This window comes from Cariama cristata, unplaced genomic scaffold (genome assembly GCF_000690535.1).
Source record: "Cariama cristata isolate BGI_N322 unplaced genomic scaffold, ASM69053v1 scaffold6953, whole genome shotgun sequence".
NCBI classification, from domain to species: Eukaryota; Metazoa; Chordata; class Aves; order Cariamiformes; family Cariamidae; genus Cariama; species Cariama cristata.
In genome coordinates this window covers 26,135-41,808 of record NW_009610105.1, presented here as the reverse complement: position 1 = coordinate 41,808, position 15,674 = coordinate 26,135, and the positions used below count along the sequence as shown (strand labels likewise).

The window sequence follows — 15,674 nt, the reverse complement described above, 5'->3', positions numbered from 1 at the left end:
AGGAATATTTGAAGTCTCGCAGGACTATGTAGGGCTTCACTGAGTGAGCTACCTGGAATAACTTAGTGGCATGGCTAAATAACAGAAGTGAACTTCTGTTTGGGAGGCACAATTTTTCAGCCAGTTTATTTTCAGATGTAATTATTGAAAACTAATGTTAACAATTGAGGGGAACAATCCAGCATTGAGGAATAAATTGCCTAAGGTTTTGACTAGCAGCTAAACTATAAGTATACAGTTTGTTTATGTATTCCTAGCCATAATTTTTCTGTATCTCAACTCTCTCAATCAAAAAGGGATAATGGTGCTTATTTCCTTAACCATCTAACACTCAGTTTTGATATCCTAAAGAAGTTATGCAAGAATTAATATCACAGTAAAAAGAATTCCAGCAAAAAATTGTTTTCAGATTTAGAAAATATTACTCAGAAGTCCTGATCCTTTCAACCAATTTATTGCCTCTGTTCAACTGGCACAAGACAATCAACCTTCTTCTATATGCTAAAAAAGCAAATCACTGAAGAACAAAACTAGTCAAAATGCCTATGTAAGGGAAATGATGATGACTAGTAAACCAAAGTTGGAGAAAAATAAGACTTCCGAATGCATTCTTATCATAGCTTGCTTAAAGCTCATCCTTATATGGTTTATGGAAACAAAATATCCACCCCAAGGAACCCATGACTCATAAACCTGAAAGCATGCATTTTAACCATCATCTAAAGTGAAGCTTGTATTGCTAATAGTTTGAAATCCTTTCTATACTTGTATTCTTCTGTTTGCTCCTCCTCTTTTATTTTTATAATATATTTTTATAATAGCCTCTCCTGCCATTTGATTTAGTGGTTATACTGTTTTCTCACCTTTCTATGGAGACAATTTAAACTTTTAAACTTTAGGACTTCAGATCCCCCTGTAACAGTGAGTAAGGCTGGCTCTTGGGATCCACAGTGATTCCAAAGAATCATTAAGGCAGGAGCCTGGAGAAACAGTCCCCAAAAATAATATTTAAAAAAAGGTTGTGGCTCTTAGCTGTTTAGCAACTTACAGATTTATTTATGGAAGTCCACGCTAAGTTACTGAACTTGAAAAATATATCCAAGAAGCAAGCATCTGGTTTCCATCTGTCCTCATGGGAACCAGGAAAGTGCTTTAACTGAAAATAAAATATTGGGGTGCAAAAGAGCAAGATCTCAGGGAGGGAGGGATGTATACAAAGAAAAATTCCCAATGAGGGGGAAAAAAAAACCAAAAAAAACCCCAAACCACCAAACTATCAAAAAGCTAAAATCACAGGTTACAAAATGAAAAAGAAAAAAGAAAAACATACCCTGTCTTTTTGAGCCATATCTAATATGAAAAGTGAGCAAATATGCCAAAATTAGAATTTTATCTCAAAATTTTTTAAAAAATAACCTTCATACTAAACAGCAAGACTTATTTACAGAACTAATTAACTTTAAAGACACATACCTGAAAATACTTGCCAACACATACAAGTGTTAGGCACCTACTACTGTACATGGCTGGCAAGCACAATTTTATCTATTTCAGAAATCTCCAAGCAAAGTGGACTTGCAATTGCGACAGCTGCAATTCCAGTTCCTTTCAGGGGCAGAGAACAACTCCATATTAAAAAAAACAAATTGCAATCTTCCTTACACAGGAAAAAGAGGAGCTTTTATTCTCCCTTCAAATATTTTGCCAGCTTTGACACATAGACTCACAAAGTTTCCTTTGTAGCTTTTAAAATGCAAGCTGTCACCATGCCCCAGCCACCGTGCAAACGGGGGTGCTGGAGCCCATCAGCCTCAGATGGGACCCACTGGGGTTCACCGGCCTACTAACCCCTAGGGTGTACCACTGCTTTTCTACAAACTAGCACTCTGATCCTCACAACACACACAAAAAAGCCCCTAAAAAGCCAGAGCAAGATCTTGTTTCTTTTTCAAGTAACTACTGATTATTTTGATTAGTCCCTCCCTAGCAAAACAGCACAGCCAGCCCCATCTCTGACATGCCATGCAGCTGGTGGTATACCCAGCAATTTTTCCCCATATTGCCATTATCTTCACATTACACTTAAGTCTGCACGACTATATTAATTTTCACATATTCTACATGAATCTATGTCAAATTGTAACCGATCAAGAGCAAAGCAGGGATCCACAGATGAGTGCACAGTACTTCTTATAGTTTATCGTTAATAAAGGTCCCTCGGTGCTACCACCAAAAATGTATCAAATTGAACTCACAAAATGTATTCTGGTTCCTACAACTAATTTGACCAAACTGAGTTCTTTCACATCTTTCAGAAAACACTACGTGGACATGCTCACAGTGCAAAAGCCATTAACTCAAGCCATAATACTCTTCCAATTTTCTTGGACCTCAAAGTAACACCACTAACCAACTGATCACTGTGTCCCTTTAAAGCAGTAGCAAACTAGGGCAGTACCTTAAGAATTTATATATGCTTTCAAGACTAACTTCAACATTCTTGCATTGTAGTTCAAACTACCAGTAGTCTGTGTGGAAGTAGATAAAAGCTCAGAGAAGTGTAGAAACCCTTAAAGATAATTAAAAGCAGTAAAACCAAAATAAGATAGGAAAATCTAAGACCTATCTATGGCACCAACTCATATTTTGAAGGCCAACATTGTTTCACATTGAGAGCACCTCTTTAATCTTGCATGTGAACAATAACATCTCAAAATATTTTATTTAGTTTGGTTTTGTTTTGGGAATAGAGGGAGGAACAGAAGAATGTAATTATGGAAATCCCTCAATATTAAAATGGCTTATCTTGTCACCCTGTTTATGCTCTCAATCCGTCCTTCCCATGGGCAGCCAGCATCTGCAGTTAGTGTGAGCTAGTCTGACCCCAACAAGCACTTTCTTCCAGGCTATAAAGAATAAACAAACAACCGAAGCAAATCTCCTGCTAAACAGCAATCACAGCAAGGAAGTTTTCACAGGCAGAGGAGCCGGGAGAGCACTGTCTACAGCTTTGGTTTACATGGGATCCGGGCAGAATTCAAAACAGCTGAGACCATGGGACTGCAGACCAGCAGAGCTGCAAGAAAGGACATCTGTCCCACCTCCAGATGCTGGGACCAAGGCTATTCCTTTGATCTCTGCTAGTCTGATCCTGACTTAGCCTTCAGCTGTCAGGTAGCCGACGCTGGTGAGTCAGATGCTACACTGGGTAGGATGGGTGAGAACAGGAGGGGAACGGGCTAACTTATGATTAATTCGATTTTCAAACCACTCATCCCTGCACCCAACCAGAAGCAGCCTCAGACAAGTTATTGCCTGACTGACACACCTGCTACTCCTTTCCTGTATCTGATATGAACCCTGCCCATCAGTTTATGGTGATGGGAGAAAGTGGGCCAAACCCCCACACTCCCAGCTGCCTGCTGGAGTGACTCAGTGGGCTCCTGGAAAATGCATTTCTAAATGACCTGCCTGCCTGTTAGGAGACAGAAAAGCAAGAGACACGCTAGGTACAATGCGTGATTCTTCTGATGAGCTGGTATAATATCTCTGTTTCATCAAGACACTTTTAATGCCACCTTTACAAGTTTCACTCGAGAAGACGCCCTAGGCATGAACCACACCACAAGATACTCCTTTCCTCAGAGACTGAGCAAAGGGAATCCCTTATTAAGTGTAGCTAAGGACCAAAGTACAGAAGGACAACAGGAAAAACAAGAAACAATAAGCAGTGCTGAACTATAGCCTCTTAGAAAAGAAAGCACTTGCACAACCGTTCAACTACATGTCACTAAGGGCTGGGAACAAGCACTACCACCCTGGAGAGACTGACATTTGTCAGACCTACGACCATGTCATCTCTTTTATTCTTATGCTGATGAACTCTCAGAGAGAGCTGGTCCTTTCGTTAAGGGAAGGGTAAGTTGCCAGAAAAGGTAGTAACTGGTGAAGAGATACTGTTATGGGCTTCAATCAACACTCATCAAGGAACTTTGCACTGCTGAAGGCGGGCACGAACAGCAATCAGGGGGCGCAACTGCTGTTGTTTTCTTTGATAACAAGAAAAGATGGTTCTCATTATGTGATGGTTTCAGAGGCCAATCCCCCTCCAAGATGCTCGCTCACATAATTAAATAAAAATAGCAGTCTTCTGATAAAAGCCAATATTTAGCCCTGGGAGACTTTTGAGAGCTGGAAGGAAATTTTTGCTTGTGCTGCTGCTCTTCCTGCTTCAGTTCCAATAACCCGCACGTGAGCATCCCGCTCCCCTCTTCCAACCCCTCCCAAAACACAGTCCCAGGCTAACAGAGGTATGCTGAGATTCAATAAACTGTACGTTTCAGGAATGAGACTGGACCAAACTGTAACTTCTATAGTAGATGCCACAATTAGCAAGTGGAGGCTGCTACTTTGTGAAATAGTAGTATCGCTTTGGGAAACCTCTCTCTGACTGAGATGCAGTATTTTCATCCATCTAACTCAGGAGTTAACTGTTTAAATCCATTGTTCTGTTTGCCGATAAAAATAACGATGTAGGACTAGACCCAAAAGAGAAGTGCCCCTAGCCAGTCAGTGAAGGAGTAGGGAAAAAAAGTCTGGATAAGACCTGTTTTTAATTAAACAAGTGTTAAGAAAACTGAAGCTCAAAAGGAAGAAGGAACTAGACTTCATTCAATGTAGAGCAGGTGACAGAAGGTTGGAAAAGGTCTTCGTCAACTCACACAATTAACATCTAATAAGTTTCTAAAATGCTATAAATCAAGACACATTTCAGACTACAGCAGCATATCTTTCAATCGTGGCCGCTTAACTCCATGCACTTTGCCAAACCACTTACATGTTTTTATCCTCCAAACAACTGTTACGATGATGATTAATTCTCTTTTTTTTTTAAAGAAAGGTATCTTACCTTTGCAGAGTCATGTTCAAATTGCCTGTACAGGCCTTGATCTTGTTTTGTGCTTCTAGGTGAGTCATCCCGTCTGTGCTTATCCCATCAATGGTGAGAACCACGTCGCCTATCCCCACATGTGCTTGGGCTGCCTTGCCACTGTCGTTAAGCTGAAATATCACAAGAATGGTAAATGAGAAACTTCGATGGTTTATGTTTATATTCTCTGAACACAGGACCACAATATCATATTCGCAGTGCTGTTTCATAGGAAGAAAAAAAAAAACCACCCAACACCCACATCTTTTCTCCTTTGTGAGTATGTCCCTGTGAAAGTTACTGCACTATCTTTCCTTCTGGTGAAGCAATATTTATAGGTTCTTGTTCTTATTTCACTTGAACGACAGCAAAAGTATTGCACAGTATTACCCATTTTTCAAAATCAAACTCCACTTCTACTTTACTGGCTGGAAGCTGTGCACATACACCAAAAGACACAAGCAGGGATAGGTGCACACAGTTTCCTGGATGCCAAGTTCCAGCCTCTTCTCTCTCCATATATGAAATTTTTCTCACAAGAGAAGAGAGGAAGGCTGTAAACCAGCTTTTTCCATTCTAGATTTTCCATCTAAACAATCTCTTCAAAGTTTATGTATTTGTCAATGACTGGTCACGTGCGTGGAAGACTTCATTAATAGTGAAGCTGACTTTTCCCCAGCTGCAACTACTAGAAAGTCACAAGTTCAACATCACAGACAGACTGGTTACAGGACTTTGTTTTGCCTTTCTCTCAGTAGGTCCATAGCCCCTAGCAACCCACAGTATATTCAGACCAGAATAAGAAAAGCCTCTTGAGCAGTCTGCCTCTTTGATCAAGGTCACTTCCGAAGTTCAGCTCAACTGCCTTTGGTGCACTTGAACGAAACAGTCTTGCGACAGAAACCTTTGTAAAGTTCACATTATTGACCCTGATTGAACAATAAATTAATCTTTTCATCTAATGCCACTCAATTTCAACTAGCTTCATTCCCAAGAACAGAAACAGAAATAAAGCAACACATGGTAAGATCTACGCGCTGCTTTATATCCCTTGTCCTCAATCTGCTGATCATTTTATAGCTGGCTGCAAAGAGCAGTCCTGGATGGTGCAAATTCTGTCTTTGTTTCCAGATATATTTCCTACCTTACAGCAGAGAAGTTGTAGCTGCTTCTGCTGTGCACAGAAAACCTCACAAATCTTTCCTTTGCCTGCAAACATGAGTCTTTTCCTTGAAGAAATTGCTACGTTTTTAGGGAGATGCTGCAAACAGCAGTATTATTTCATCTTTATTGCCAAAAGCGGAGCTCACCTTGGCCCACAGTTGCGCTCCAGCAAGTGACTTCTCAAAGACAGGCGGAAGGAAGACTTTAACCTCCGTTGTTTTTTAACTGCCCCTGTTTCAGTTCATTCAGTAGGGACCAAGACATTTTGGTTCCTTGTGGTTTCTTTTGACAATGACCAACCACGAAGTACAGTCACCAGTCTCCACACCATTCACTTCTCCAACAGAAATGAGGCTAGGTCTTCAAAACTGTCTATGGCAAAGGGGTAGTAACACATGAAATACTAGGGACTCAGTCTTTGCATTTGTGTATGAACAGTCACTTGTCAGTAAACCTGTGAAAAGTGTCCTGTCAGCCTACCTGATGGGGTTAAGGCTTTCCTAAAATCTCAGGGACCATAATACCTAACAGTTGTGACACGTGTATTGGACAGCATCTGGAAACAAATAGTTTAACTGTTGAAAACGTGTTGCCTAATGCTGCAAGACAAATGCAAATTCAACACTCCAAAAATGTATCATTTGACAACATATAGACTGAAAGCAGGAAATTTCACATTCAGTGGATCACAGCTGGCATTTTTCAACATCAGTCTATGTCCCACAGACATTTGCAGTAGCAATCTTCAGCAACTAAACACAATAGCCAAAAATTCAAACAAAACCAGAAAAATCCTTCCATTTGGTGTTAATCCTATGCTAAGAAATACATTATTCTGCTGAAACAGGAAGCCTGAGATGCAGGAAGACTTGTCATCTCTTCAGATTCAAAACAGTGGTCAGTCCCTCAAGCATTACGGGTCAACATAGCAATTTTACCCAGAGTTGAAACCAAAGGCTGCTAACAAGTGAAAGCAGACTAAGTCCCACGCAAGGAAGAAAAGTAGAAGACAAAGGAGATGCTCTAATATCAGAAAAAACTTTTTGACTTCCTAAATTCCTAAGAATTTCAGCTTGTATAGTGCATCCTTTTACAAAAGACTTCAACAACAAAGCCAAAATTCCTCCAAAATTTGCTGTTCATACCCAAATTCTGAGCTAAGAGACCCAGTTACTATAAAACACAGATCAGGGAACCCCACAAGCATATAGAAAGCTATGACCAACACAGCTATTTATAGAGAAGCTCCTCAAACCTCTGGGTGAGGAGTGGAACCTGCCATAAACAGATCCCTAAACCGACACGTAGCATGCTGACATTTGTCAGCAAGGTCTGGAAAAGGAAAAGGAACGTACAGGCGCTAAAAGCTAAAGGTCAAATGGATCGCTGTGCTTTGTGATTGGATTCTCCAAGTGAATAAAATTTAACTTTCTTCGAACATACGCAAATGCGCATGATGCTCACACGTGATTTGTGATGAAAAAAGAAAAAAGCAACCTATGCACATTCAGCAGTAAGACTTCAAAAGCAGGCTTCAGGGTAACCATTTTCATGGAGGGGCGGAGGGTCTTACCATCTACAGAAGTGTAAAATAAAACAAATTAAAATAAAAAATAAAAAAACAAAACCAAACTTATTGTTTGATTCTGGTGGCCAACACAACCACCCACAACTAATCACTTGACTTTCAAGGGGTCACTCTTAAACTGTTGTCTCCTGGGGTTGAAAATCTTTGCAAGCTCACATGGGAGACAGCTGTAAAATCGTTTAAGCAAAACTCCGGGTTCAAAAACCCTTAAAAATATGTCTGGAGAGCACACTCTGGAGACGAGAAAAAAAGCAGACAGGTCCCAAGAAGCGTGATGAGCCCCTGGCTATGCCCACGAGACCTACCGTGCAGGCAGGGGACTGAATCTGCCTTATAGGTGAGGCTGTCACAGACACATCCCAACAAACCAACTACTGGACAAGAACGTGAAGAACTCCACACGCAGAGGGATGCCAGAGCAGTAATCTCCTTATCGAGATACAGTGGATAAGACTTCTAAGTAACACCTACTGATTTCAGATAGGAGATCTGACTAATCAAGAGAGGTGAGGTTGATGCTTCTAGGAAGTCTCAGCCAGAGCACGAGTCTTCCCTGAGAGTACCACCAGCATCCTTTGCTTGTCAAGCTCCTATAATGAAGGGGGACTGAAGCTACAAGGGCAGAGTTTTACCACAGATGCAAGAGGAATATAGTCACGAGAATAGGTATATAAAAATAAACAAAAACATCTACGCTGAACACAGCAGGAGGAATTAGAACATTTGAAATAATGAAGGATCTTTTCCAGACTGCAGACATATTTATACCTCAGGAGCCTCGGTTTTGATGCTTCTTAGACTCTGTAACTGTCCATTACAAACAATAAATTCATATACATACTGGGGATTACATATGCAAAACTGTGTACATATTCAAACCAAAACTAAAAGAAAGGTTCCCCATATTCCTTGTCACAATGGAAACTAACTCCATTTCTTTTTTTTCACCTACATTTTGAAAAATCTAATAGATGCAGAAATAAAAAGACGTAGGTGCTAATATATAGGAAATTTTGAAATGGTATTTATAAATCATTACTACTTTTGTACTGCTTTTTTTGTCCTGTATGAATGATTTTGTTCTTAAATGGCAAATTTAACCTCAGCTTAATAAAATTATCTGGCATCAATCACCTGTGAACTACAGTATGCTTAAACATCAAAAGACTAGTAAACTGATGGGCAAAAGCCAAAACACAACCAATGCTTAATTCCTAGCAGGAAAAAAGCGTATCCTTAACACTTAGCTTTATTAAATGTACACATGCAAACAAACGGAATCAATGCAACAAGATGTATGTGCAGAAGAGTACAGCATTAAAATTATACAACTGGCTACCTATGAATCAAACTAACTTCTAAGCACCACAAATATTCTTCAAATCCTTGATGGATCTGTTTTAATTCTGTATTTACAGTATGAGGCAAGTTTTTTAAAACAAAGTACGAATTACAGCCACAAAAAAGGGGGGAACTGTTTTTGATGTTAGACAGCAGACTTTAAAGCTACAAAATTGCCAAACCAGAAACATTTCCTCCTCCTTAGTTCCGGGACTCTCTACTCTGGGAAGCTCATTTGGAGGCAGAGAGGGAAGCAAGCAGGAGAGACATTTCGTGATCAGGCACCTGCTGAGGCCAATCACTCCTGCAGCCCCCAGCAGCAAATCTCATTTCGGCCCCTCGGCAGCAATCAGCTTCACGGCCAAAAGTCAGCCTATGGCATCCAGAGATGCTCAGGACGCTTTCTAATAACCATCAATAAAATCACCTGTCTAATCACCTATCTAATATTAGATTTCAGTTTTGTTTGACAAAAAGAAAAGAAAAAAAAAAAACAAACACACCACCAAAAAAACCCACACACCAAAAAAAAAAAACCCACCAAACCAAACCCGCTTTGTTGTTGTTGTTATTGTTGTTTTTAACATCATAATTCAAAAACTGCAAATATTGTCCTAAAATATGTTCCAAATAGAGATAAAACTAAAGTAAAGCAGTTCTTGATCCAGGATGAACTTCAAAAGCAACAGTACAAAAAGTAGTCTCAGCATAGTTCTATGCCTCAGGTTTTTAAAAGCAAACAGCCCAAAACACACTGGAATACAACTGTTTTCCTGAGCTAAATTTTAGCCAGCCTGTTATTTTGTTTTCAGTAACCAACCTTGAAAAAAAACAGCAAGAAAAATAGCTTTTTTACTTTTACTCTCAAGCTTTAATGAGATATTTTGAAAGATCCTTTCCCAAAAAATTGCATGTGTGCACATACATGCACATCTCTCTCTAAATCAATGTAATTTGCATCTTAATTAATTTCTAATTAACATATAACCATCTATTTTTCCTCACATAACTAAGAGGAAAGCTTGACAAGCATCTCTTCTTTGAACCATCATTATTTAGCTTTTAAGCAGTAACAAATGAAACACTGAAACTGCAGTTATTCATACGACGCAGGTCTATCTGACTAGAGATGGAAGCTGCCTTTTATCTTTTCCACACTGCCTGCCTTGAATCAATCTTAGCTGCAACTGGCTCGTGCGATAGCACATCACAACTACTTTCCCAAAGAAACTATTTCATAGTCTGACAGTAAATAATGTTCCCCCCAACACACAACCATCCTTCAATGTCATCTGCAACTTTCTCTCGGAATGTAATTCATTGGTCCCAATTTAAAACTCCCTGCGCTATCTGACATCCCTCCAGCTTGATTTTTACCCCTCCAGCATTTCTGATATGCTGCTGGCTACAGCAATTCAGTCTGAAGACATGCATAATCAAAGGAGAAGTCAATCAGCCAAGCATCTTTCTATTATTACCACTCTTGCTTCTTTCAGTCTACATCCTTCCCTATAATAAAGTACTTTAAACAAGTAAAAAAATCAAAACACAACACAGCCACATACAGAAAGAACACTACAAGAGAACTTTGCAGAATCACAAAATAAGCAATCAGGCAACCTCTCTTTTGCCAAATAACACTCTGCCTTTTCACACAGATGTTCAAACCATGAGGGCTTTATCTCCCTGCTATAATACACTTTATGCTAATATTACACTCATTACCTGTTACTACCTTGCTTATCCCTAGCATCATTTCACCTGACCAAAGTATTACCTTGCACCAACAGCCAGTATTTCAACAGCATGCTCTCACAGGCACGTAGAACCCAAAGTGTGCTAGAAAGCACCCCTTTGGTGAATCGTGGCAAGAGAAGCAGCCCTTACTGTATGTTTGGAGAACACAGGCTTGCCCCAAAGCACAAGGAGGGGCAAGCTTATGCTCTGCAGCTGCATCGGCTCCCTCCGCATGAAGTGAACGTGTCTAACCTGGGTCCTGATGGGCAGCCCCAGCACCACGCAACCCGCAGGGCTGGCAGCACGGCCAACATGGGTCTGACACCCCAACACCACCAGCACAAACAGGGCATTGCCAGGCTCCCTTCCTCACCTCCTTCCCTACCGGGAAGGAAGCAGAAACCCAACTCACACTCCAGACTCCCAACAGGTTTGGGACACTTAGGGGTCCAGCTTTTTGAGGGGGGGGGGGGGAAGCCATGGTAGCACCTGCTTTTTGTGGCAAATAAGCTTCCTTGACACTCAATGGAAACTGAGAGCTGTATCATACTCCCTACAGCCTTTACTACAGCAATATTATTTGCATAGCCAACAGATTAGCCAACCAGCCTCAATCCTTGCTTCCAAATCAAGAACGTACATGCCAATTTTAAAGTCCAGATCAAGTTTATACAGCTGAGTTATAAGAACTCTAATGCAGGGTTTGCAGTGGAAACCGTTGACACAACCAGCTATAAAAGGGGTTATGAGGTAGTCCTGCAAATAAGCTAAAGGTTTTCCCCAAAAAAAACTTAGGTTAAAAACCCCTTTTTATTACCGGAGTATTTTGCTACATGTCACCCCCAGGAAACCCTGCCCTCACCTTGCTCCTCAAGGCGGTACTGCTTGCTCCTGTACGTTTTCATTTCCCTCCTTTTTCTCCTCATAACCTTAAAGGTACTTCCAGACTCATTCCTAAAGCTGTAACGTAAGGTGTGCACAGCATGCCAATAATCATTAAAGATAATGTGTAAAGAGAAAAAAAAAAGTGCAGGGCAAAGTACCAACCATACTACCATACCATTGCCTCCTGGCCCATCCTCCCAGGTCCTCCAGCTCTGCTTCATCCCTTTCCCTCCACACATAGCAGCTCCCTTGCTGCGGCGTGGCAGTGCCTTGGCTAAAGCAGACCCAAACCAGCCCTTCAACCCATCATAGCCCACAGGAAAAGGATGGGGAGAGCCCACAGGCGTTCAGCCATCTTGCCAGCAAAGAACCCACAAAACCATCTCTTGCATTTCATTCTCAGTTCTGCTACTTATCCTCAGCAGTAACTCTGACAGCAACATACATTTCAATGTGACTGAGCTGTGTATCCCTGTACTCCCACATTCAGAAATTATGTCAAACTAACACAAAGTTTGAGTTTTCCCTCTACACAAACATGGCTGAGCATGCCTGTGGGTTCACATTTTAGGATAAAGACAAACGGTTTCAACCCTCCCCCTTTTTAAAATTTTTCTCTTACTACATTTCAACCTTTAATATTTATCTAATGCCCTCCACAAAAAAAAAAATTTAACTTGCTTTTGCACTTTAAATGAACTGTTGCACACACAAACCCATATCACTCCCTCCATCCATCCGTGCATGCACCAAACATGGAGCTACACACCTATGGAGGAGCACAAGAGGACGTTAGCTGCTAAAAACAGACCAGGCACCACGTAGCATAAATTACTTTTATGCACAATTGAGTCAATGTAGAAAAGGTTCCAAAAACATAAATTGGGTTTACAAAATAGGGTAACTGCACAACGCATGGGCCTTTTGGATACGTGCTCTTTTTTGACCGGCTAACACTAAACAGGTCAACTTGAATGCCAGGGGAATGAAGCAGAAGCAGCAGCCCTCAGCTTCCCTCGCTTGCCCCAGAAGAGGTTGTTAACAAGCAGGAGCAGTTTCCATGTGCCGATGCCAGAAGGGTTATTAGCTGGTGCCATCTCTCACTTGTCACGGCTTGACTGATCATGGTTTCCCTGCAGCTCTGCTCTTCCATGAGCTGGTTTCACCTTTGCTACCTCTCCCCCTTCCCTTACGACAGCCCAACCGCTGCAGGATGTAAGGAAGCAGAAACAACTTCACAAAAGGTGCCTTCAGCTTTAACTTTTGACATAACATCGCTACCTCATCATTACTGCAAGTTCAGTAGCAGTTATTAGAAAGGACGATCTTGGCTTTTGAACTTGCCAGTGTGAAAGGGAAGTAGTTAACTATACATACAGCAATAAATTCTGATACAATTCATGTATTTTACAGGTAGCTTAAACATTTTATTCAGGTACTGACTGTTAAATGTGGATAAGTTAAGTTAAAATGTGGATATACCCACCAGAATTCAAAGGATTATTAAAATGAGTCAAAATTCACATTCACCTCACACAAGGAATAAAGAAACTACTTTGTGCAAGTGTAGCTCTATCGGCATCTACCAAGACTAAGCCTCTGGTCTTGCTCTTCCAAGCCACTTGAAGCATTGAAGAGAACAAAGAGGTAAAAGATTGTCACTGAGATGGGATAGGCAATACTTTCTGAGTAACAGGAGACAACTAATGTTCTGATTTGGAGAAGAAATGATGTCACAACATCAAAAAACAAGTTGTCAAAAGGACTAAGGTAAAATAATTCAGACATCACAGCTAAAATCATATTTGCAAGAAAAACGTGAGCAATTCCAAAAAAAACATGCTTTCCAAATACTTAAGCGATGGAAAATGATTTACAGTCAAGTGCCAGAATGTCTGCAGATATTTAAGACCCGAAATTAGCAGCTTTCACTAAACCTTCTCTCAAGGAGCTCGGTCGTGTTCTCATGCTGCCGGCGTGCCGTAGAGCCCTATTTATTTTAACTGGCTGTCTTCTCTCTGAAGATTATTCTTCTGTTCAGAGAGTTTACAGAACTAATCCAGGTTTTTCCCTGGGAGGCTATATGCCAGTGGGTAAAAATTACTGCCTACTTAATTTCTCAGAGAGACAGAAATAGGAAATGGAATGAAAACGTAGCTAGAAATGCAACGTAAACTTTGTACGGCTGCTTTAGCTTTTGGGAGCTGCGAGTCTGTAGTCTATCTCCTTCAGTTGTGGGGTTGGTTTTTTTTTTGGATGGCCAACACAAATTAACTCCACAACCAAAGCACACGATTACTTGGGACTGCTGACTAGGCATCACCTTAGGAGCCGCACGATCTGCATCAGAAGGGAAGTTTCAAGTGCCTGTCTCATTTGGAATAAACAGTTTGGAAAGTTACTACGTAAGTTTTATTGCTGGGGCCTCCTGAACAAACTCAAATCAAAAGAGAGTTAGTTTTCTCTAATGGAGCTTAAGTGTGAGTGGTAAAAGGGACCGAGCTCAGCTTCTCCAAAGAAGAAATTAATTTCCGTACTGTAAAGGTCATACATATGAAGATATCTGCACAGCATATAATGGTGTACTTCCTCCCATCCCAAACAGGATTATTTTTATTCATTTACAGATGACAAAATTAGCTCAACTAAATGAACATCCGTCTCCTTAATAACCTTAGTAGCCCAATATGTGTCATCTTGTTTTCATGGTCTACGATTCAGTCCCTTCTTAATAGGATATACCTTTCCTGCAACAAACGTAGATGCAATCACTCCATGCTTTCCAGAACATCCAATTTAGGAATACATACAGAATAACATGTTATACTGTGTAATTTAAAGGTATTCTGACTTTTTTTGCTTTAGACTCCCTCTAACAGGAAAAAAAAAAACAAAAAAACAAAAAAACAAAAAAACCCACACACATGCCTAAGCCAGTGGCAAGAAAACACTACTACAAATTGGATCTCGTATGATACACCCGCTGTTGATTCACTTTCTCCTATCCAGAAACAAACCAGGCACACATAAACACATAGGAAACAACCTACTTCCTTCAAAGTCCTTCAAAGAATTGAGATAATTATAAGCTGCACCACATAGGTAAAGAGGAAAACGGAGGCAAGTTCAGACACTGCAAGTATTGCTTATCAGCACAAACCATCTGTCCGGGGAGCACGGCTCACCCAAATGCCATCCCAAACCGGCACTTGGCAAAAAAATGTAGAAGTCCACTTTCAAGGTGAAACCCAAGCACAGCAATGAGAGCCACCACATCCACTCCCCACAGAAAGCTTTGACCACGTTTAGGAGTCGCATATTAAAATAAACAAACAAAAAATGAGTAATTTCTGTCTATATTATAACCAGCAGCTGAAAAGGCTGGGGACTCCGAGCTGCCCTTCTGCCAGCTCTCCTTTGAGTGTGCAGCTCAGCAGCCAAGGAGAAAGTGCAGAAGAAATGCACCAAGGGGCAGAAACTTCTCCAACTCAACCGTGCTACACCAACAGAGGGTTCCCATTTTAAGTATAAAGGCACCAATGCTTACGGCACGTTCCTTTGGTAATGTGTAAGAAAAAGGCAACCTTAAACATGTGAAAGATGACAACTCATTTCAGATGCATAAGCATGCTCTGAAGTGCATGGAAAGTAACAATTAAATCAATTATGGTTAATATGTCGAGAGTGCCGAGACCTACTCCAAATCAACGAAAGCACCGTCCTATAGGTACACGCCTTTACTTAACGCAACAGAGAGAGCGCTCCGCAGGATTAGTCCAATGCAAACTTCTAGTACAAAGAAATAAAACAGAAATAGGAGACATTAGTAAATCCTAGTGGATATCTTGCCTTTTATACGTCAACGGAATATTATAGCAGACATTTATTTTAAGCCAGAAACTTATTGGCTAAAACCTCAAAGTATAAAATACTGCGGAAAAAAGTCCAATAAAAAACCCCCAGAAAACAAGAAACATATTTTAAAGGAGTTGCACATTGTTTATTAAATTCATACCAGCTGTTTATAGC

General features: G+C 40.6%; 1 protein-coding gene across 1 annotated transcript in view; it reads right to left on the bottom strand.

The window, feature by feature from the left end:
- PDLIM5 (PDZ and LIM domain 5) overlaps positions 1–15,674 on the bottom strand; it is a 72,240-nt gene that overhangs the window by 32,856 nt on the left and 23,710 nt on the right. Inside the window, exon 2 of the mRNA XM_009697764.1 lies at positions 4,910–5,061. Coding sequence (XP_009696066.1) covers positions 4,910–5,061 — 152 coding nt within the window. The remainder of the gene's footprint in view (positions 1–4,909; positions 5,062–15,674) is intronic.